General features: G+C 39.5%; 1 protein-coding gene across 2 annotated transcripts in view; it reads left to right on the forward strand.

Moving 5' to 3' along the window:
- Window positions 1-24,372, forward strand: part of mdga1 (MAM domain containing glycosylphosphatidylinositol anchor 1) — a 162,887-nt gene that overhangs the window by 49,114 nt on the left and 89,401 nt on the right. For both annotated transcript variants that reach the window (XM_027281803.1, XM_027281804.1), the window contains exon 4: window positions 15,750-15,924. In XM_027281803.1, the coding sequence (XP_027137604.1) occupies window positions 15,750-15,924 (175 nt within the window). The remainder of the gene's footprint in view (window positions 1-15,749; window positions 15,925-24,372) is intronic.

Consider the following 24,372-nt stretch of genomic DNA (forward strand, 5'->3'; position numbering starts at 1 on the left):
AACATTAAAGTCAGATAAACATTCATCATCAAGGCCTGTGAGTGTAGAATAGAATAAAGTAAAATAGAGTAGAAGTAAACAGTGAGTGTGCTGACCTCTGTTCCGGTGTGTTCTGCTGGAGTAGCACACTGCAGTATTCTGCAGTTGGTCCCTTTGGGCTTACAGAGTTTCCACTGCGTTCCATTGGCTGTATTGATAACCTGATCCCTGTCACCCCAGCTCTCCTTCATCCATCCTTACAGCTTTCCATGTCTCCTCTTCTTTGTACTGTTCTGTCATTGCACAAAGTTCTGATGTTCTGATTTTGTTTAACAGTTGTTGTCTTTGTGAGCCAAAATAAATTAAAAAAAAAAGCTCATGAAGCCTTTTTTCTCTTGTCCAAACCAGAAAGCAAAGTCATGGCGCCTTGGGATAGATATTATCTGTGACATTGACCTAGAGGAGCTTACATCAACTAATGCATGAAAAGCATATATTCATAATTCAAAATGAGGTGGTTACTTGGCACTCGTTTTGGCAGAATTGCATGTTGCTTGCTGACTAGTAATAATCTGCTGAATCATGCTTTGATTTACATCTATGTAAGTGCATTCAATCTGCAGTGTTGCAGAGGTTCCTGACAGTTTTAAAGTTTTAGTCAATTAGCAGCTATCTCAGACAAATACATTGTCTATATGAAAGTCATTATTCCATACCCGGAGTGATGTTTTGAAAAGGTTATACCCATAGCTTAAAGCAAAGAAATATCCAGTTCCAAAGACACATGGGAAATGTAGTGAGCTAAGCTACCATGACCAGCCACTTTTTCTTCCAATAGACAGTGAAATAAATGTAGCTAGCTAGTGATTAGCTATAGCTGGTGTTTGTAGGTAGTCACCAGACTACTGAGAAATGGAGTTCAAATGGAAATGTCAATGTTTGTAGTGACCCTACTGCCCAACACTGGAAATATTTAAAATTATAGCCAAAACCTGCAAAAAAAATGGTGTTTTACTAGGGAAGTAGCTGTGATGGATCTTATTTTGGAACACAACTCCTCCCTGTTTGGCCTATTCGTAGATATCACCTCATGAGGAGTGAAAAGAAATAGGTGAACAGCTACCAAAGTAAACCATGTCTGCCTTTTTTCCCCCCATCCTCACTTAGAAGTTTGTATTGACCTGCTGGTTTCACAAGATGTTCAAGGCTGCTAGCTGCTTTGTTATTATTTATGGATCTACTCCAGTTCAAAGTGAATGCCCTCGCTGTATTCATTCTTCAGAGAAACTTTACACTTTTGTACCGACAACACTTTAATACAATTGCTGATAAGCGCACCCACATGCTAAAGGGACCGCACTGAGCCTTTAAAAACATTAGAGTTTCATGTTTTATTAATCAGATAAGCTGTTTCATAGAAGCTCCAAATCTTGATTCACAGTCTTGCTTTCTGGCTTTGGCAGTGAGCCGATCTTGTCCTACATTTTGATGTGTCTATTTAAGATCATATGAATATGATGTATGAGTTCTGATCGGCAGTGATTTCTTTTGATTTTTTTTGCATTTTCAGTTTGGATGTATTACAGGGAAAGACTTGTCTGCTGTGTATTATTAGGACTCTTTTGCCCACAAAACTTTCTTTACATTCCCAGAAATGATGTAGCCTTTCCCATCCACTGTCTCACTCCTTCTCTCTCTCCTCACCTCTCTCAAAAGGGAGGAGGATCCAATTTAGCCATGTGAGGCCAGCCCAATAAATAGCTGCTTTACTGAGAATGAGTCTGATTGAGGATTTATCCAATCCTTTATCAAGACTGATTGTTTACCTTTGCCTGAGTTTGATTGGATTGAAAAGGGAGCTCTTGCCCTGATCCATACAGAGGAGAGAAAAATCTAATCATTTCTCTCTCTGTCTGTCCTTCTTTGTCTATGTCTTTCTTTCTACCTCTTTTTGTTGCAGCCCTTTTCCCTCATACAGTATTGTCTCGTTCTCTGCCTCCCTCTCTTTGTCTTTTGTCACTCTTCCTATGCTTCACCGCAGATGTCTTCACGTCTTTGTTCTCTGTAATTCTTTCATACTTGTTTCTTATCTTTCTTCCAAACAGACCTTTTTCTCTTCATTCCTTTCCTTGTCTAGCTCCCCTATTTTTTTTTTCCATCCCATGCCTCTTTTCTCTATTTCTTTTGGGCTTCCTCTCATCTCTATCCTCTCTACACTTCAGACCAACTGCAACAAGCCATACATCAAGTCAGAAACAGTTAGTTCACCTGAAGGAGCAGCTTGGTTTGGGAAAAGTCAATTTTGTGTGCATATTTTAGCAGGAAGTCACAAAACAGCTGGTTCAAACTCAGGTATCGTCTTTCCGCGACAAACATGACCTTAGAACATTTTAAGAAATTTAAAGCATCACAGCACAGAGTTTCAAGATAGCAGGCAACAGGATGAGGCAATGATATGCAATGATTTCCTCATATGCTGTCCTCCAGTCAAGCACATTGATTATTTCTCTGAATATTTTAAGACTCTTCAAAGAAGGAAAGAAAGACACAAGATAAAACCATAGTGTTAGAGGTCACCTCGCAGCTGCTTATAGCATCACTCATGCTAACTCCAGGGACAGCAGGGTTTTTAGTTAACAGCACTGTAGTCTCGCTCACAAAGCTTTTCTTGTTACATATACACACTAGGCACACACACCTGCACACACTCACACTCACACACACACACTTACACACGCTCACACTCACATGGCTTCTTCAAGAACACAATAGGAGAGTAAATGGTTTTTCTGAAAGTGATTCCTACCTCCTTATTATTTATTCATGGGTCTGCTGGTCATTGCAACCTTGAGACTGGTGTGTGTGCATGTGTGTGTGTGTGTGTGTGATGAATTCTATAAGAGAAGAAAAGGTGGAGAGAGCCATAGAAGAGAAAAGTGGAGAGGCAGAGAAAAGAAAGAAGTGGGGAGGAAGGAGCGATGGAGGGAGGGAGATGAAGGCTGCGGTCTGGAATATGGGTTTGGATTTCCGTCCTTGAGGGGTGAGTGGAAGGCGATCGATAGTGAGGCTGAAAGCAAGGCTGATCAGGTGGCAGCACGAGGCTGCACAGGCACTCAGCGGGAACACGACCTAGACGCAAACAAGGTCACTGCCTGACCCCTAACTAGATGGAGGGACATGAACAAGAGGAAGAAAGAGAGTGGAAAACGAAGATCAAGATAGGTAGAAAAAAGGTTAAAAGAGGCGCGAGTGTCACTTGACAGTTGGAAAGCAGAGGTTGAAGTTGCAACCAAACTACTTTTCATCTCTCTGGCAAAATGAAGAAGGGACAGTTGGCAGGATAAACATAGAAGGAAGACATGATGACATGATGAGACATGGATATGTGGCAATGGAGTAAAATTAGAAAGATTCTGTAGACAGAGAAATCTATAATACTTACATATTTCAGAAAGGCAAAGAGAAGGAAGAGAGACAGGGCACCTTCAACTCTCTTTGATGATACAACTCCCTTTTAAACCTCGAGAAATAAAAGCTTCCACCCACCTTAAATAAAAAACACAGGATGTTTTACCCACAACCATATGCTTGACTATACAACTATATGTTTGTGTATGAGTGTACGAATGTAAACAAAGGATGCAGAATAAATCTGCATAAAGTCATAGAACGAAGCAAATACTGGTAATGAGAACCAGACTGTGCAAAAGACATGCTGACCACTAGTAAAAGAAACAGACAAGGTAAAAAGATGAGCATGAGCTGTCTGTGTTCCTTATGTTCACTGTGAATTTCAGCTTCCAATAGAAAAGCAGAGAGAACATCTGCTGCAGTAGCTTTGGGCAATGTTGCGTCTTGTGTACTTGTGTACTGTGCTGCACACAAAAGCACTGTTTGGTGTTTATTCACTGTTTTGGAAGGACGTTCTGTTACAAAGCAATGTACATGCATTATTTTTTATAAGTAGACAAAGTAAATTGTGGCCTAGACATACATAAAATTGTCAACACTTCCTATGTTGTGGCTTAAAGTAGGAGGAATTGCCGCTGTGCTTCTGATTTCATGAAGCAGTGTTTGGATAAATTCAACAAGCTAATCAACCTTTTCACTGCAATCACTTATCCGACACTTGATGAAAGGTAACTTTAAATACCTGCATATCTCTTCACTTCACACTTTGGGTCAAATCGAAACTAAAATAACACAACAGAACCAAACTACTTGAGATGTGTCTATGAGAGTACTCAAGTGAGTCTCTGCATCTGTGTCCTTGACTGCTTGAGACTGTGAGAGAGAAGACTAAATCAAATTAGATCTTGAAGCAAAAACAAACAAACAAACAAACAAAAACGTAATATGGCTTGTGATGAGTCTGGGGGGTACAACTCCATACTGTCTCTGGAGTGTCTGCTGCCATGGTAACGCACATATTTCAGACAAGCAACTAAAAATAATAAAGGCCGTGTCTAAATGTCTATATTCATAAAGAAAAATGTAGCCTTTCTATACTGGATAGTGGCTAGACAAAGATCGAGATAGACAAATACAAGCTCCAGAAAAGAATTGGTAATTGCCTTAATAGCAGATTGTGTTAACTTTTTTATTTAGCTATTTGTAGGTATGACAACAGATGTATTAAAAGCAGAAGGGGGACCAGTAAGGCTGTAAGGCCCCTGAATTTTGTTCTACGCCACTGGTGCACATCTTGTTTGCTTTAATCAGTAATGAGGTTTGTGTCACCCACCAACATATGTCATGATAGCTACTGCTGCTGCGCATTTCGACGACTGCTAAAGCAATGTAGAGACGTTAGTCAGTGTTGTGCACTGACGTGTGGGTCGCTCACACTAACACATACACACAAGCTACAGGCACAGGAATGCAGAGAGAAAGTAATGAGCACAGTCAATTGGACCTTTTTGTTTTAAGCTGGAACATTGTTTTTTTTTACGAATTGCATGCAGACTTTGGGTCAGATCAGTGGTCGTTTATCGATGTAGCTGAATCACTGGCTATTGGTTTTCGGATACATATCGGCTCATCTTTACAAATAAATGCTGTAGATAGGTATTTGTCAGGCTTTTTTTTTGTTGTCCCTCTCTCCCTCCTTCCATTTTTCATTTCTCAGCATCCTGGCATCTATCATGCCACTCAGCAATGACATCATCTGCTCTGTGCGCACACACAACAAAAAGGGGGGAGCTCAAATTTTGCTATCCCATGCCATTGCTTGTGCTAATTAATTATTATTTTTTAAATTTAATTTAAGGAACTTTATTAATCACGTTGAACGTGAAATTACTTCTTACTTACACATTTAACCCATCCAGGCTGGCACCTGTTGGAACACAGTGCCCACTCTCGCAGCGAGCGAGAGCGGGGATCAAACCGCCAACCTTGGGGTTATTGGATAACCCACACTACCACCGCTACTTACAACTTACACATCTAACATAGGCAGAGTGTGTAAGGTAGTGGCTGACATTGCTGCTGATGGCTGTCAACTCGTCGTTCGTAGAAAGCTGCTTATGACTACTATGTTTTTTCCTCTCTGACTCATTCCATCTGATGGTCAAGGAAATGTTGAGTAATCTCAAAAAATGTGTGTTTTTTTCAAATGGGAGAAGACAAGTAAACAGATCTTCTAAATATGCTTAAAAATCTGGTGTCTTTCAAAAGCAAGTAATGAAAGACATAGAAAAAAATAGCATAGTTTCAACTGTTATCTCTGCTTGCAAACAAACATCACCGTCATCAGCGTCAAAGACTTCATGAAGAGGTTTTTTTTTTTTTAAAGATCATGACTTTATCGTAAATGTTGATGATTCCTCTGCTTCCTGAAATTTTATCACAGCTGTGGTCTCATATTACAGAGGCAGAAAGAGCGATAAAGGCATCCATATTGTATGACAAGGTTAGAGAGAGGGATGGCAGGTTCAATATCAATGAGTCAGTTTTATTGAACTTTGTGTCTGTGTGATCTCTGCACTGAGCTGTGGAAGGTGTTTCACACACACACACACACACACATATATATATATATATATTTATATTTATATATAAAACAGTCTGAGGGCAAACTGTTGCTCAGTTTTATTCAGATGATAGACGCTATTAAATGATGTGAGTAAGTATGGGAAATCAATTATGTTCATATTGACAAACGCTACTGGCTTAAAGTAGTCCTGCCAATTACCTAGACTATTGATTACACATTTAAAAAGGCAGTGAGATCATATTATCATATTATGAAAATGTTACTTAGCTGACATCCATCTCATCTTTTCACCACTTTTTTCTCTCAGTTTTCTTACATTACTAGACTATTTTCCTTAATTTTTCTTCATTTTTTAATATTTTCATTTCCTTTTTTACTTTTAAATATTTCCTTTTTCCCTGGTCCATTTTTTGTGTAGTGTTGCTTATCTCTCTTATTAATCATGCTTATATTTTCTGTCCCTTGTTAACCTTCTCTTGTATTTCTCCTCTCCCTTCCTTGCTTTGCTCTCTCCTCTTTTGTGCCTTTCTTTTAATTTCATCTATTCTTTTTCTCAAAATCTTCTCTCCTTTCCTCTGCTTTCTCTTGGTCCACTTCTTCTTCTTCTTCTCGTTTACTGCTAATGTCTTCTCTCCAACCCCTTTTCCTTGCCCAAATTTTCTTTTTTCATGTCCAGATGAAAGAAAAACGAAAGGAAACTCTTTGTCTTATTCTTGTTCCCATGCATTTCTCCTTCTTCTGTTCTACTTAAGCTTCCCAAAACCTGATGCCATGAATCAGCAAAGTAACCTCCATGCAGCCAGTGATGCTTGAAATGATATTTATTACTCACTCTATACTCTCTTAGTCTTTTAACCACCCATTTATTTTTTCTCTCCTTTCAGATCCTTCATCCTATTCCTCCATCTCTCCTCCCAGTGACAGATAATTAAAATAGATATTCCCATGCACAAGTTTATTTAGTCTTCTCCTGTATGTCATCCACACTACATCACTTTAAGTCATTCAATTCAGCCATTGCTTGCAAAGCAAAGCGTGAGCAATGATCATCGGTTCAAGCTGCCATTACTAACAGCACTGCTCCTCTTTCTATCATTTTGTCATTTCTGTCGGGTTTCTCTCTTCCTCTCACACACTTTTCCCTAAGAGCTTGCATACTGTGTGCTTACGCTTGTGTTTGTGTATGTGTGAGTGGGTCTGAGTGGGTCCGCGCCAAGTAGTATTCCCCGATAACAGGATTACTATCTTAAGCCTATTCACGGTAAGTGAGCCAGTTGGATGGATAGCACTGTATCGACAACTCTGTTGACGTTACATCAAGAAAAGAGTTAGAAAGATTGTAGAAGGCAGGCCTAGCAAGCTGTTGGTAGGTTACTGAGAGGGAATATAAAGGAATCAAACCCTGTAACACCCTAGGAAGTAGCAGCAGTAGAGGGGGAAATCCTTGTAAGCATTGCTTAGAGTTATGTCAAACAAGAAAGGATTTAACTCTTCACAACAGCGTTTTGTAGACTACAGACTGGGTCCATAAAACGCAGAGATGCAGTGACACCTTAAGCTAAGGTACCTGAGTTATAGAAGAGACAAATAAAACAATGAGTTTTTTAAGCTTCTGAAAATATTCCATGCCTTTTGTTGTAGAATTGTTGAGCCTTTAGGCTCATGCTCCCCTGCAAACTTCTGTAAACCTTGTGCTATCCTTTCTTTTAAAGGTGGACTTTGCAGTGCCTTGAACAGCTCTGGGTCAGCAGCTGCGTGTTCAGCAATTAGGATCTGATACACGATGGTATTCTGATCCACCCCAAGCCTTAGTTAAGCTTCAGCTTTGCTGATGCCATAGTTTATTGACTGCCACCAGTACCATGTTGTACTAGTGAGAGGAGTGGTTAGAGGTTTTAACTGTAATAAAAAACAACAACAAAAGCAACACTCAGATAGCCACTTGACCAACAGGGTTTCGTCTGTTTCATCATGTCAAGACATTTGCCTTACAGGTTGGACTACCATGCCACCTCACATCATTTTTGAGTGTAAGATCTGTACAAAACAATAGCAAAGGACTTATTTCAGCAATTGTGTCATAACAAGCAACACCCATGTAGATTTGTGAACTGTAATCTCCTAAGATCATCCTCACCTTCTTTAAGCCTATCCCAGAGGAAATTTTGCACCTCAGTAAGCATATCAGCTGACTGTAGAGTGGTGTCTTCTGAAACAAATAGGCCTCATAATAAAATATTGGTACACAGATTTTAAGGAGCATAAAACCACACCTTAGACAAATAAAAAAAAAAGAAACAGATGTTTTATTAAATGTAGCCAGCTGTAACACACATGCTTACAGTTTTATTTTGTATTTTCTCCTACAGAGGTATCAGTGTTCTGTTTTTAGCCAATCATGCAATATTATAACTGAATAGCAACCAGGTCAATGTTTGACCCTAGATGTCTTTTAACATAAATATTATACAAAATACATTTCCTCTTCAGTGAGGAAATTCTGGAGATGTAAGAACCATTGCTACATCATATTCAACCTAGTCTTCTCATCAGATAATACTGCATGTTGGAAATGTATTTGGATTTATAGCCGCTAAGTAATAAGCCAACAATTTCCTAGAGGTAAAGTTGTGTCATCACAGTCTTGACCTTGCAATAAAAACAGTATTTACAAGATAATGCAGCAGATGTACCTTTTCAAGCGTCTTGGAGATTTATTTGCTGGTTTTGTGGAGGCTGATGCACAGAGCAGTCTGTGCAGTAGGACGGACTTGTGTATCTTGTGTATCTCTACCATACCGCATGGTTATTTTATCTTAACCATTAGTACCAAGTGACACCCCAAAATATATAAATAATGACTTGAATTGGACTGAAAAAACTGAAACAGTTTTTCTGCACCGTAGTCCATCATAGTTAATGATAAAATAGTAGTTTCATTGATCAAATAAACACGACAGCTCAAAGAAGGCAGTCAGTTACAAAGATATTGCAGCATTAGTAATGCTGAAATGTTGCTGTTTATGTTGTGCTCATTAATACACCTGCACAACACACTCACTGTTACTGTACAGTGAGCCTACATTAAAATGTTTGATCGTTGAATAACTCTATATTAAGAAAAACATCACAGCTTTCCCTTTACTCTGATTTTGACAGTCTCTTCTTAACTCCATCGTGAACAACTAATTTAAGTTCAAAAGCAGTTTTCAGCCTGTGCAGTTCAAGATGCACTGACACGTTTGGGTGAAAATTAGACTAGACAGAAGCAGAAGTAAAAAGTATTTTATGAGTGGGGAATGTAAGTAACATAGTCATCATATTCAGAGGCATGTAGAAATGACATCAAGCTGGAATTTCCACCTGATACTACTCATATTTATGTAACTGATTACAATCTATTGTAAGTTAGTACATCTAAGATATATGTATATCCTCAACATGTTTGTGACCTATCTATCATAAGTACACTCGTATTACCAAAATATGTGACAGATGACTTAATAAAACACATGATTAAAATCCAAATGTCGTCACTGTACCTTGCACAATAACCAGTTTTTGCATAATTTAATGTGCTATAGTTTTAATTTGGAACAGATTGAACTGATTTACAGTCTACACACAATAACCCATAATGTACATAGATGAATGGAATACCTTACAAACCCACTTATGTTTGGCTGTTGAATACATATTACAGTTGTGAACACTGAACTACATCATATGTGCTGAATGGCTATTGGTTTTTGCTTATTAACATGTGTTACAAGAATAACTACATAATCTGTGTTTGAGAACTCAAGATAAAGTTTGTTTTGATGGATGCAAACTATATAGTCAGGACTTTAGGACTCTCTCACAATGGTGTGGATGCCTCAGAATCCCAGTACTGCAACAGGTAAATTTTCTCCGTTGTCAGGTTTCCACTAGGCTTGCAAATGAGGCAGGTTGATATGAAGACAGATGGCTTAGTGTAAAGCTCAAACACACTCTCAAAGATGGCATCTTGTGCAAGAAAAGTCTGCAGACATGCAATGAGGCAACATGAAAAAAGAACTGGACACCACCTGTGAGATGAAAGGGAGTTTGATGAGAGCAACTTTTGCCATGAAGGAAAGGTAGGCAGCCAGGCTTAAAATTAAGGCTGCAGTTTCTGGGTTTTTCTGTGCTTCAGACTGCTTACAGCAAGCATGACAGTCTCAGCCCCAACTTCTTAACTTGGTATGCTTTTTGATATGGCATACCGTAGCACGGGTAAGATAGGGACTATTTGAGAAAGATTATATCACTTCACTTCAATGAAGAGTCAAAAACGGTAGCTGTGGTGCACGTAGTGCAGCAGAGTTGGTTTCACCGCCATGTTGCATCTCAATAATACAAATTTTGATTTGAGCTAGTGTTAAAATTAATCCCCACCCAAACAACTTTCTTTACAAGAACAAAATGATGACACAACAATCATGTCAACATCAAACAATTGTATTGTGATTAACATATAACACACCATTTTTCATACAACACAGTTTTCACAGTTATCATTACATATGTCATTTCAGAAACGTCATAGTTTATACTTTTATATAATAAAACAAGGCAGAAGCCTGAACTAATCTGAGAATAAGGACTAATTGAAAGTTGAGGTGAATAAATGAGTCAGACTCCAGGGTCAGACAGGAACCTCTGAGAGTGGAGAGCACTGGATGGGACATAAGGTTTAATGAGATCAGAGAGATAAGAAAGGGCAAGTCCATTTGCATTTATGTAAGTCATCAAAATATGCTAATACAAAATGATATTAATGATAAAAATAGAAAAGATGAACCATCACTAGTAGGTGAAAGAAGTGTTTTTTAGAGTGCTTGAGGTCAAAAGTAAACATCAAAGACCTGTACTGGGGTCCCACAACTATCCAAAGTAATGTTGGTGCCTCTCATCTAGGCTATTATGTCTGTTCACAGAGCTGAGCATTAGTTGCACACTTAACACTTTATTTATTTCCAGGATCTCCAATAACTCTTCTGATCAAAAAAAATATAATTTCCTGGACAGTAAAATACATTTTCTAATCTATTTTCTGAAGTTACAACTCTGTTTTCTTTAAATAAAAAAAAAGATGATACCATATCATATAAGTAGTAAGAATGTAACATAATCGAATATTGTTCTTGCATTAGGTCACGCATGACCTAATGCAAGGTCATGGACCTGTTCATATTGCCCACTTTCTGACCATTGTTCGTGGAGTATTATATGAATAAATTCATGCTTTTTCATGCACAATGTCATGATAATTCATATTTCATGACCATGATGTGTCACCAGTGTAGTTATTATTTGCTAGCCAGGTGTACTTCAGTCTTTGCTCTCCACAATGCTCGGGTAGAAATGTAAATATGTGTAGTGATAAACAATCGACAGGTGACCCATCCAGTTTGTTATTTGCATCAAAATAAAATGGATGAGATTAGGGCAGTTTCTTTGCATTTTTTTTTATTATTTATGACAGGTGTGCTGAATATTGATAACACATTAACATAAAGAGCAAGATGTAAACAACCACCTCCTTTTTCTAGACTGAATGCTAATGCAATATTAAGGTCTCTTATGTATTGTTGTGTAGTGTTGACAGTTTCCAGCTTAGACAGCAGGGCAAAAGGCTCCGACAGCCATTGGTCCATGTCTGCTAGATCCTGTTGTGATGTGTCACTCTGAGGAGTAGGAAGTTAGAGGCTCAGAGGAGAGTGAACAGGAGTGGGAAGGAAAGTGTGTGTGTATGTGTGTGTAAAGGAGGCAAGATAGATGAGAGACGTTAAAGATGAATGACATTAGACGTGCAGAGACGGAAGGGACAGAGGGAAACAGAGACAGAGACACACCTCAAAAGAGCGAGATGAGGAGAAAGACTGAGACTGAGACCACACACAGAGTGAACAGAGTGGAGAGAGGCAGACAGCTGCAGGCCACTGACCTGTCAGTATGGTTGACACACATTAGCCTCCTTCTCCCCCATCACCTAAAAAAGTGCACACCTTTCACCTGTCGTCTCTCCTCTCCTCTCCTCTCCTCTCCTCTCCTCTCCTCTCCTCTCTTTCTGTCACTCCTTCACTTCAGTCCATGTTACAGCAAACCTTCACTGTCTCTGACCCATATTTTATCATGCATAATTAGCTGTCCTTGTCTTTTTCCTCGCAAGTCAACACAGATTGGCTGATTTTGAAGCTGGAATCTGTTGGCAGTTTATTAAAGCGAAATCTAATGTAATCCAATACAAAAGCTCTGCAATAAATGCTACATTTATGAAGCTCATAATGTTCACTTTTTGTGGACAATGTGTCAGAAAGGTGTTGGTTCGCTCTATCATTTCGGAGTCAGAGCATCAAAAGGTGTATCCAATATTTTGTCCGCTATCTGAACAAAATCTGAACTTTATAAGCTTCATAAAGTTAGGTTTTATTGCTGGGCTGTTGTATTAGATTGTGGGGGCTTTAGCAAGGTGTATGTACCTATTACAGTAGCATCTGGGTGTATTGTTAAAATATCCATCTGTATTATGGAGTACAGCACATACTGTCGCTGGTGATGCTGTGAGCTATTACTAAGGTTGCAACTTGGTTGACAATGTCGATAAAGTCTGTTTATCTGATTACCATAAGCAGCAGGAGACCACAATAACATCCCAACAACTCATCCAAAACATTTCCGCTGCTGAGTGAATGTTGCAGAATCTGCCAGAAGTAATTTAAGCTTCAACCCTAAAGACTCTAATAACTTGGCTCAGTATAAACAAGACAGTATTGATACTATTCAAGGAGAAGTTATAACTGCGAGTTTATGGTTTTACCAATGCAGAAACTGCCATGCATTGGTTGGAAAGGGATTTATTGTGAATGATAATCACACAACATGTAACCACTAATGTAAAAACTTACTAGCCCACTGAGGGCAGCAAACACAAAGTGCTCCCTAACTTCCTCCTGCAACACTCTGACAAAGATCGTCTTCTTCTCTGTGCACTGTTTCCTTCCTCCTGTTGAAACATCTGTGTCCTAGACAGCATACAGCTCCCCAGCTGAATACAGAAACAACTAACAAAACCTGCTGCATTTCATCCCAGGGGATCCCAAACCTTCCCTTCACTTTACACTTCTAACCAAATGTAAGAGCTATTATTACAAAAGGCTCTGACTCAACAAATGCATCTTCATCCCTTAGCATGTCTGTGTGTCTCTGCATGGGGGAGAAAGTCTGGGGGAATGTGTGTGTGTATGTGTGTGTTTTAATGCGTGTAAATGGATGTGAATGCAGACACAAGATCTGATGACAAGTGCATGTTTGGCTTTCCTGAGCTTTGTAAAAGAAATAAAGGATTGGAAGAGAAAAGCGCCCAGACAGGGATAAGATGAGGGAGAGAGAAAAAGAACCGAGAGAGATATTCAGACCAATCCGTCGGGACCCGAGTGGAAAAAAATAGACCAGCATCACTCCTCTATAGAAGGAAGAGAGAAGAAAGAGGTGTAGAGGGAGAGCGAAAGAGGTCAGGGAAAGAGAGCGTAGGTGATGGTTTTAAGCTGCTGGTGTCACACGGAGATATAGGCTCCTCTGCCGCCTGGCTGTCATCTGCATCGCACACAATATCCCCTTTATTCACAATATCACCTCTCTCTATTTCACTTCATCTGCCTCCCTGGTGTAGCGACTCCCAGTGTGACGCACTTTTTCTCTCCCCATCACACAGCTGCCACCGATACTGTGTATATCATTCCCTCTTATTCTCGCTCTCACTCGCTGAAATAATAATAATAAAAAAAAACTGTATCTCACTTACACATGCAGTCTTTTTTTGTCCCACACACATACACACCTTCTCCTTACTTACTGTATTTTTCACCAGCTCACATTGTTATTCTTTCTTTACACGCTTTGTCTTGCTGTATCCCTGCATACTTTCCTCGTGCCTTTTACCCCAGGATGCAGGATGTCCTTTTATAACAATACTTGAGATGTATTATTGTAAGCTCATATACTACTTCCATCCCCACTGAGTGCAATACATCATTACAATCTCATGTTCAAAGAAGGGACATGCCACTAAACATCCAATAAGTGCTTTTAACTGAAATACATTATGTTATTTCCCCTCTTTCAAAATCCCTACCACATAATCTTACCATCAATATTCTTCTTAACTTGAACCTAATCTTAATGTTCCTTATAATCTTATGAATACAACTGCCTCTCCAAAGCTAAAGCAGACAAAATGTCTGTTATTTGTAAGATTTCCACTCATCTTTTAATCCTTAAATGGCAGGATAAAAGCAGAACATGGCACACTTCATGCTCACTTTCACTCTCTCCTGTTTTCTGTCTCTCCTAAACTACCGCACACCCACACACACACACACACACACACACACACACACACACACACATGCAAACTGGACTCACTAAACCATGGAGAGACAGGGTTCGGTTCATTGCTCACCTTGGCTCGTTTGATCAATGGCATTCTGCCTCCTGCAAATCCCTCCCACAAACAGAGCTGAATAAACAGACAGGGAGCGTTTACACAGACCCTGATAATCTGCTAATCCATATAACCTGCTCTCTAATCAACACAAACACACACACACACACACTTGCATGCATGCTGGAGTGAATATGTATGCTGATACTGTGTGCATATCCAGGAATACAAGCAGACAACTGTGCGTGAAAGCAGGAAAAGGCACACTTCTACACCCACCATTTGCATGCATGTATCAGTGACTTTTGTCCATTATCCTCTCTGACCTCTTCAACAGGACACAGTTGATAGCCTCTACGATGTTGATAACAGGCAAAAGGGTTAATAGGGATTAATGGACTGCGCGCACACACACACACACACACACATACATGAGAGCGAGAAAAAACATTTCAGTGTTGATGAGTTTACAGGCTTTCATGTAGCTCTGAAGTCTGTGTGCGTGTGTGTGTGCATCTGATTAGTGGAGTGAATGTATCATGTAGCTGTCAGCTGTGCAGCATTCCCACGGCTTGATGGGATAATTGAAGCGTGGAAAAGCCATATAGAGTTTGTCAAAACTCTTAGTGGTCTGAGTTTAGCATCATGGACACACTAAGAGTACAGTGCTTAGTGTCATTAACTTCCACTCTATTGGGACAGAGATTTTTTCCACAAGAAAAAAGACACAACTACATTCCTGATTTTGATCAGTTATTCGCATCATTTATTGACGCAGTGAAATCTCTTGAAGTTGCTTTATGTAGACATAAATTTCAACAGACCACATCTTTTGTTTGTATACATGATGTCTATGACAGAGTCTTTGTTGAGTATTTTCTGGAAGAAAGTTAAGTTGGCAACAGAAAAAGATGACAGTTTTGTCAGGGAGCACACATTTTCACCAAAATCTCTCATAGTACCAAAAACAGATATTAAAGGCTGTCTGGAGGCATCGACAAAAATGAAGTGAAGAAGTGACTTATCCAACATATCCTCTAAATTAAATGACCTTCAGAATGAAAAAAACACCATCCTTTAATACTGATATGAATAGTGTGCATGAACATGAAGATTTGTTTGTGTAGAGAAATACTGGAGTGGGTGTCTTTTAAGGTTTTTTGGAAACAGCCAAAAGTCTTTTTCTGTTGCCATCTTAACTTTCTTCCATTACACTTTGACTGATTCTGTCCTTCGGTACACCTCACTTTCACCGACAGCATCTTTGTCAATTCAACATGTTCTCCCCTCCCCCGCTCTTTCCAGGTACGGTGGACGAAGACGGCTGGCAGTGCATCAGACAAGTTCCAGGAAACATCCATCTACAATGAGACGCTGCGCATTGAGGGCATCCAGAGGGTGCAGGGGGGTCGCTACTACTGCAAGGCCGACAACGGGGTGGGGGTGGCTGCCATCAAGTCCATCCGCGTAGATGTGCAGTGTAAGTGGGCAGGGAGAAAGAGGTCCACTTCTAGACCACAGCTGACTATCACTACAGCCATTCCCACTGTTAGAATAGTCCGAGATGGAAAGATTGGAGGAGGAAAGATGAAAGACAGATTGGATAGATGATGAGATTTCAGGTGGGAATGGCTTCCAGGAGTATCTGATGACTTATGGTGGAAAGGATGAAAAGCATGGTTGGAGGATTAGTGGGGAAGAGGATAGATCAAATAGAAGTGCTCTGTTTGGAGAGGGTGTGGATAAGAGACAGCAACTCATGAGAAACTAACATCCCAATTTCAATGGTCTTTTGCCTATAGTGTACCGTTGCTTGCTAATGTAGATGTGCACACCCCACCAGTGAGGATAATTAGAGAAAAAAAACCTGTTTTGTCAGATACTCCTTGGAAAAAGTGAAGTCTGTGGGACATAATGTGAGTTTTATAACAGTTAGTCCAGGTGGTACGGGCTCCCTAACCCACTGTTTTTCAAGTAATCCTATAAAATCTCTAAAAAGCTTTTTAGACTGAAACATTCTCAATATCTGTTTGCTGTTAAGCCCTGTCACATCCTCTGATTTGACAGTGGCTGCCATAATTAGTAATTCAATGACTAATCAACTGATAATTAAGAAATGACTTCTCCATTTCAGATCTTTTTACAGATCATTTGAAACTGTACCTTTGTTCTGGGGCATTACAAAGTGTCCTTTGTTATTTTATATAATAATAATAGAATTGTGAGAAGCAGTGCTGTGTTGTAGGGGTCCCGTGCTGCTGCTTGATTCACTGCCCCACTGTCCCTGTGAGTCAGGGGCCAGGTCATGGTGACAGGTTGATGCACACGCAATACATACCCAACACATCAATACTTTTATACAGTTTCTTTTTCATTCCCAGCACTCTAAAATCCTTGTCCATCCGTTACATCAGTTTATTGCATAGATAGTTCCTTCCTTTATTGATTCAATCATTTTAATGGTGGGTTTATAGACTAATAGAAAAAAAAGCTGATTTTCCAAGGGCCCTATAACACTATACATCCATTACCTTCCTTTCATTTGCTGAATTCATGTCTTCTTCTGCTCTGCTTTCTGTGCAGTACAACACCATTGTCAGCCACTCCTCCTTTAGCATCAGATCTATTACACCAAACTATGCAGTCGCAAGCATACAGTACACACATATACAGACATACACACACACACTTGCCCCTCTAGGATTTGTCACTTACACACCACCCTGCCTGAGCCTCTTAATGGGGCTCTCCCTTCCCCGCATTCATCCTCCTCCCTTTCTGCTGTTAGTGTTAGTTCTCCCCAGGCGCTGGCTTGGCCCCTGCTGGGGAGCTGGTAATTGCAGGGGGCCTGGGTAGTAAACAGGTTGTATTGTGTGTGTAGTTGTGACAGGAGCTCTGTGAAGCTAACCAGCTCTGACGGCCAATGCTTGTTCAATTCCCCATCCCCCATGCCGTGTTAGACCCAGCGGCGGTCAGCCACGCTTCCTACACAGGACGACTTTAGTACTAGAACGATGTAACAATTAGCCCAGACTACTGGGGGAAAAGAGAGAGAGGGAGAGATGGGAAGAGATAGATGAAAGTGGAAGGAAAGATGGATGGGAGAGTGAAGAAAGAGGGGTCGCAAGCAGAATCCACCATGGCTCAGTGTCCTTGAAGATGCAGTTTGAGCAGCAGGACAACTGAAAAGACCAGTGACAGCTTTGTAGAGAAAGAAAGTCAGTGTAGTTTATATATATTAATAAACTGTACATTTAGTGTAATAAATCTGATTCATTTTAAGGGAATGGGGTCACAATAGCTAATCCTAACATTTTGGCGGCAGTTCAAATGATTTAAATGATTTGGACTTGGTTTGCTTGATTGACAAGTGCCTTTCAGGCCTGAATACACAGTCAATGTGATTGCTGCTTGTCTGACCAAAATCTGCTCAATCCAGGCTTAACTTTCTTGCCAACATTGTGCTTTTCTGGCACCAAATAGCTGGCAGTACACACAAACTCCATGGTTCCAAAAAACGACCTGTGTCAAAACCCAATGGGAGACCTTGTGATATGTGAGGAACAGAACATAATTTGTAGTTAAAGCAGAGATTTGCAAGGTTGAAGAAAAGACACTTTTCATTTTGCTTAATACAACATAAAAAGGGTTCTACCTTTCCACAGAAAAACAGTGAACAGCTGTAATAGAAAGAAATAGAAAGGCATGGTGGTTTTCTGAGGCTGAGTGGGGTTCAGGTAGTTGTTACACTCAAAACAACAGGAAGAGAGGAGAGAAGACAAAAAAAAAAGGGAATGGATGAACGGATGGAGTGAGAGACAAACAGGAAAATGAAGATAGCGAGAAGGGGAAATGGAATTCAGGGAGGGGGAGAGAGATGCACATAATAAGGTTGATGCACTCATATGCTTTTCAATTTGGATGCATCCAACAGATCAGTTATTGGACTAGAGGGCAGAACATGTTGTTACCCACACACGGTACAAACACAAGCTTCAGCTCGCTTTCTCTCCCTGTTTCTCTCAATCACACAATTCTGTTCTTTTCCCACGTCTCAGCTTTTTTAAACTAAATGGCCAATGCTACACCTCACTCTTTATTTTCCCCTTCTCCTTCCCTCATTCCTCCTCCTTTCATGTTGTTCTTTCATCCTCCATGTTAAGCGCTAAACCAAACACAGCAGTGTCTGGCTCTAGGTCATCTGCCCTGCATGCAGCTTTAACTTTGCTTTCATACAGCTGCAAACAGGCACGCAAGAAAGTATGCACATACACATACAAACACAAATTCCTGCTATTCACTCATTTTCTGTATGTACCACACACACACACACACATAACATAAACTTTCAAGTATGTGCATATACTCAAATGTGTCCAAAAGCGCACGCCAAAACGAACACTCAAATCTAGTGTGTGAGAGAGTGGAAATGTGAAATGAAATGAAAGAGAATGAAAAGACATACAAAAATATGAGTGGAGAGTTTCAGGATTTGTATAAAGGAACATATTTAATGTTCTGCTTTGAATATAAGGAACATGCAATGAAAGTCACTTGCATGCTTTTAGTGCCAACACCCTGCGTCTTAGTTTTTAATTTTTTTTCCCCCTCTACCTGCATCTGTACATTTCTTCTGTTCCTTTTCTTTTGTACCACCACTCACACACATTCTTCATACTTTTCTTCTTTTAGTTATATACCCTGACTCAAGCCAGTGGATCATTTATTAATTTAACATGTATTTACTTATTAACCATCGGGCTATTTCAATAAATCAGACTGTATGGAATAGTTTATGTCAGTCAGCTTGTTTTCTGTTTGAATTTACATGCGGGACCTTCAGTCAAGAAATTCTGAAGTCTATGTAGTTAATGAGCAAACGCAGGTGAAGCTTTTGCTTCACACTGTCAATCTTTTCTTTTCCAATGCCACAGAAAGCACACAGAGAAAACCTTTCAGTAATCTACAGCCACTTAGACTAGGTTCACTGTTGCTTTCCACTCTGCATCTACATCTCATCCACTCATCACCCATTTCTGCAAACAACCTTCTTCCCCTGTTAGACCTCCATCGCACGGGGGTCACCTGTATCAACCAGCTGACCGTTGACCTAGCACTCTAACCACTGAGGCAGTGGGCCAGTGAGCAGGCGGGGTTTAACTTTAAGTAGCCTCTACTGATGGGATGGACTTGGTTCAGAAACCCAACCAATGATTAACTGTAGCTTAGAGATCAGATCAAAATGTTTTATTCAGATCAAATCCTCTCTGTGAATTCATTATTCTCCTCAGGACGCAAGCAGGTAAGTGAAAAAGTATTGGTCGATAATGATGATGATGATGATGATGATGATGATGATGATGATGATGATGTTGTGACAATGAAGATGATGATGATGATGATAATAGTGATGTGACAGTGGGTATGATGAGATGAGATGCCGATTCCTTTGGGTTTATTCTGGTTTCTGTGAAACTCTTGCTGACTCAAAATTGCAAAAGACAGAAAAAAGATTTATTACCTTACCCTAAACCAGGGATTTTTTTTTTTAAATTGTGACACTGTGGGTACTCGTCTGACAAAAAAGAGACAACTGCAGCCCCTCACAGCACCACTGCCCGTTTTCTGTACAAAACAAAAACACCTGATGAATAGATAGAGGACAGTGTCAGTGTTCCGAAAAAATAAGAACGATGTCAGTCGGACATTCTGAGCTACAATCATATCACAAAAAATACTGGTTGTGAAGACAAACTGTCTTAGGGAAAATCATGCGTTTTAGAAAGACAGTTTGCATAATTTGGAGAATTTCAGGGGATGCGAGCAGGAAGCATAATGTCTTGCCATGGGGTCTGTGAGATGCTGTACACCAAATTAGCTATTATAACTTATACGTTTGATGTAGTGTGACACTAAAGAAAGCTCAGGTCTCAGTTAAACTCCTGGATTCATAAGGAGTGTCTTTTTTCCCCTAGGATTTAAATGTTGATTTATAGATGTTTAACCATGATAAATGGATAATGACATCCTCAGTAAGTGTAAGTCACAGTGCATCTAAACACATCATGTCTACAGCATGTTTGACTGATTTAGGAGCTGTGTCACAAACACTAATGATGTTGAGTGAGTGTCACCAACATACTTAGGGTTTAGGTGTGTAGAAGCAAATCCAGCTGATCAAAGATAAACGTTTTGTTCAGCTGATTTTTTTCAGCCAGATTGACTTCTGGAAAATGGCCCTAACCTCTTGTGGCATTGTCAATAATAACAGTGTAAGTCACTGGAATATAAGACTATGAATCTCCAAATGTACACAAACCCTTTCACAGGTTTGGCAGTTATCACCATAACTGTCACTGGATATTGGAGTCAGTGGAAGAATGTGTAATCTTTAGAAATAGTCCCAGTGCAGTAATACAAGATCTCAATTGGTGTTTTTTGGCAATGGCATACACACACACTTTCACACCCTTAAACAGCAGGCTAGGTGGCATTTAGTCTGTCTGTGTTGGACAGAGTCTTCTGTCATAACACGGGCCTGTGCCTCAGGGTGACACCAGTCCTGGCTGGAGCAGGAGTAGTGGGCACTGCCACTGCTGGTGCTAAGTGGAAATGCAAGAAGCACACACACATACACGCATGCAAACACACCTTTAGCACAAGCTGCAAACACAGACATTGACAGAGAGAAGGCAAATGAACTGTGGCATATACAGGGAGAGGTGGTAACAGGTAGTTTAAAAGAAGCGTTGACCTTTTAGAGGGACTGAGGCTGAATCCAGAGGGTGAATCACTGAACCTCCACACTACTGTCTGAGTCACACAGTGTGGCAAAAACTCACACTCAACTTTCTTCCTTCTGCTCATCGTCTCATTCTATGTGTTCCTGCCTTTTCCTCTCTGTGTGTTACTTTTTATTACTCTCTGTTGCTCGTCCAATATATATTTCTGTTTGTGCATGCTTCTTTGTGATTTCCCTGGTCTGGTTGTGTTTTTCTCCATTGCTCAGCCTTGTCTCTATAGGATTTGACTCTTCTACTTTCTTTTGTTGGTTTCATCCCCTGTCTAATTTTATTATTCTGGCTGTGTCTATTAAGGAATGACCATTGTTCCCATGCTGGTCTCATATTGAAGAGACTTTAAGTTTATATAGATATTCTATTTTTTTATTTTTTATTATTACTTCACATATGACCTTCGCACCATGATTTGAATTGGTCTGCAGCACATAGAAAAAGGACATTAGAGGTATATCGTATGATGTCAAAGTCCTGGTAATATATAAACTCTCCTTGCAGTATGTACTATTAATTTCCCTACAAGCAACAGTTTTATGTGACTGTGTCTGCCTTTGTGTGTAATCTTGGTATTGTGCTTTCTACTTTACTCCTTCTCAACAGATGAAATAGTTACTTTTACATAAGACATTAGTACTGTAAGAGATTAGTTTCCCAGGGTTAGACATAATTTAGGATGTTAATGATTGTGAATTTCTCATATTGCCCAATTTTCTAAAACTGAAAGACTTAAAAGGTTTATGTTTCTCATGGTAAACAAAAGCACACGTGTAATAATCATATTAATACGGGTTCTGGTTCATTTACTTGTGTCAATGAGCCAGTATGTGCAGTACCAGTGTGCTGTCAACTGTAACATCTGTCACACTTCCAATAAGAAAAATAAATCCTTACCTTGCCGTATAAAGACTTTTACCCTTTCGGGACAGCACCAGTCCAGAACATACCCATCGATCTCTGTATAGTATTTGCAGGAAACAGGAGTCCATAATTTAGCAATAAATGGTGATCATAGCGATTCTTAAATTTTATCTGCCATCGCTTACCATGCTAAAAAAAATACCAGCTCCAGCACTATGCACTTTTGCCACTGATAATTCCATATTAATCAGATCAATATATATATATATATATTAGTGCTGTCAAAATTAACGCGTTAATTTTGCCGATTAATTTTAAAAAATGAACGTGTAAAAAAAATTGACGCAATTAACGCGGTTTTGTTTACTTCCGGTGGTGGCTGACCCATAACCTTTGGTCACATGCACGGTCAAACATCTATCCCATAGACACATAGACGTCACATTGAGTGCTAAATCTACGTCGCCGTCATTTTGGATGTGGCAAAGTAGAGCTTTGTTTCCCAGATATATTAGTGTGTGTGTGAATGGGTGTATAAGAGACATTAACTTAAAGAACTTTGTAGAAAGGCGCTTTATGAAGTTCAGTCCATTTCCTTGTATTAGTTTACGGGCAGATCTGCCACATCCAATATGGCGGACGCGTTAACATATCGCAGCAACGGACCAACCTGCTCAATGAGGCGTCTATGTATATGTCTATGATCTATCCTAACTAAAGGAGAGTCTATGACGGAAAGATGGATAAGGACAGACTTTTAGGGGGAACATTTCATTTTAAAAAGTTGCCCGACGGTTCGTTGGACAAAAACAAGGCAATTTGCACAGTTTGCAAAGCCGAATTTAAATTCCACAGAAGTAACACGACTTTAACATATCACCTCAAAGCAAAACACCCTGCTGAAATTACCTCCACGGGACTTCGCCAGTCTACACTACGGGAGTGTGGCCTCGTCAGTATATTTCCTCATTCCGGCTTTTTTCTATTTGCACTGTGCATATGTGCACCTTAAGCCAATAAAATGAATGAATTTAAATATACCTTCTCTGTGTTTATTCTACATTAATTTGATCATTTTACATAAATAAATATTCATTATAAGCTTCAGTCTCAGAAAAATGCAATTAATTTATTGATAAATTAATCGCGATTAATCACAATTAATTTTTTGCAATTATTAGTTAATTTTTTTAATCGATCGACAGCCCTAATATATATATATATATATATATATATATACATACAGTATATATATGCTAATCCATTGAGCTTTTGTCACTTTATGTGTAGGCTTCAGTGATGCCCATTAAAATAATACATCTATTCAAAGACGTTCATTTTAATGAGGGGATCATTTAAGAGTAGCACAGTGGGAGAGCATGGCACAGCTACATCCAATACATTAGATATGATAGTACAAATGGTAAAATGTTTTTTTTTAAATATCCTCTTGGTGTCTGTCAACTCAACACAGCAGGTTCCTTTGCACCATACACATACAATGATGAAATAGGGCTGGCAAATGCATGCCATAGATACACAAGAAGCTTTGACACACATAGACACATAAATGGTAATGTGTTGTTTTTCATTTAACACTGAATTTCATAGGCTTATGATCTACTCAAAGTGTCACTGCCACTCACCGATGCTCACCGATGCATGCAGGGGTGTTTGACGAGGAATATACAGCTCATATCTACTGTTCCTGCAACTTGGGTTAACATACCTTCATATATGTTGCATGTACACAGGAATACACACAGGTACTCACAAGAACAGCCACAAAAACTCATACAGTACATTGCTTCAGCTTGCATGCAGAACATTTATCTCTCCACAATGACAAGCTTCATTGTTGTCTTTCCTCCTTGCAGTCTGATATTCAACAGAAGGAGATGTTTTAGTCAACCATGATAATTTCCTAACGTTGCATGTTAACTGAAGATGGCACACTGGCTCGGTGGTTTGTACTGTAACGTCACATCAAGAATGCTTTATATGAACCCAGATGGAGTTCTCATGTTTTTACCATATGGATTTCACTGACAGACATGCTGTCTGACTGACTTGTTTTTCGGTAATAAACTAAATATTGGTACTGTAATATAGCAATTTGAAAAAGCTGCTATAAATAGAATAAAAGGGAAAATAAAATGTTTCTCTTCACATAGGGACTTTTTATTTTTATGTGAACACAATACACAGCCTTTCAATAACTTTTCTGAAGTTTGAAAAAAAAATAAAATAAAATTACCTTAACATGAGTG

Source organism: Larimichthys crocea, chromosome VIII (genome assembly GCF_000972845.2).
Source record: "Larimichthys crocea isolate SSNF chromosome VIII, L_crocea_2.0, whole genome shotgun sequence".
NCBI lineage: Eukaryota > Metazoa > Chordata > Actinopteri > Sciaenidae > Larimichthys > Larimichthys crocea.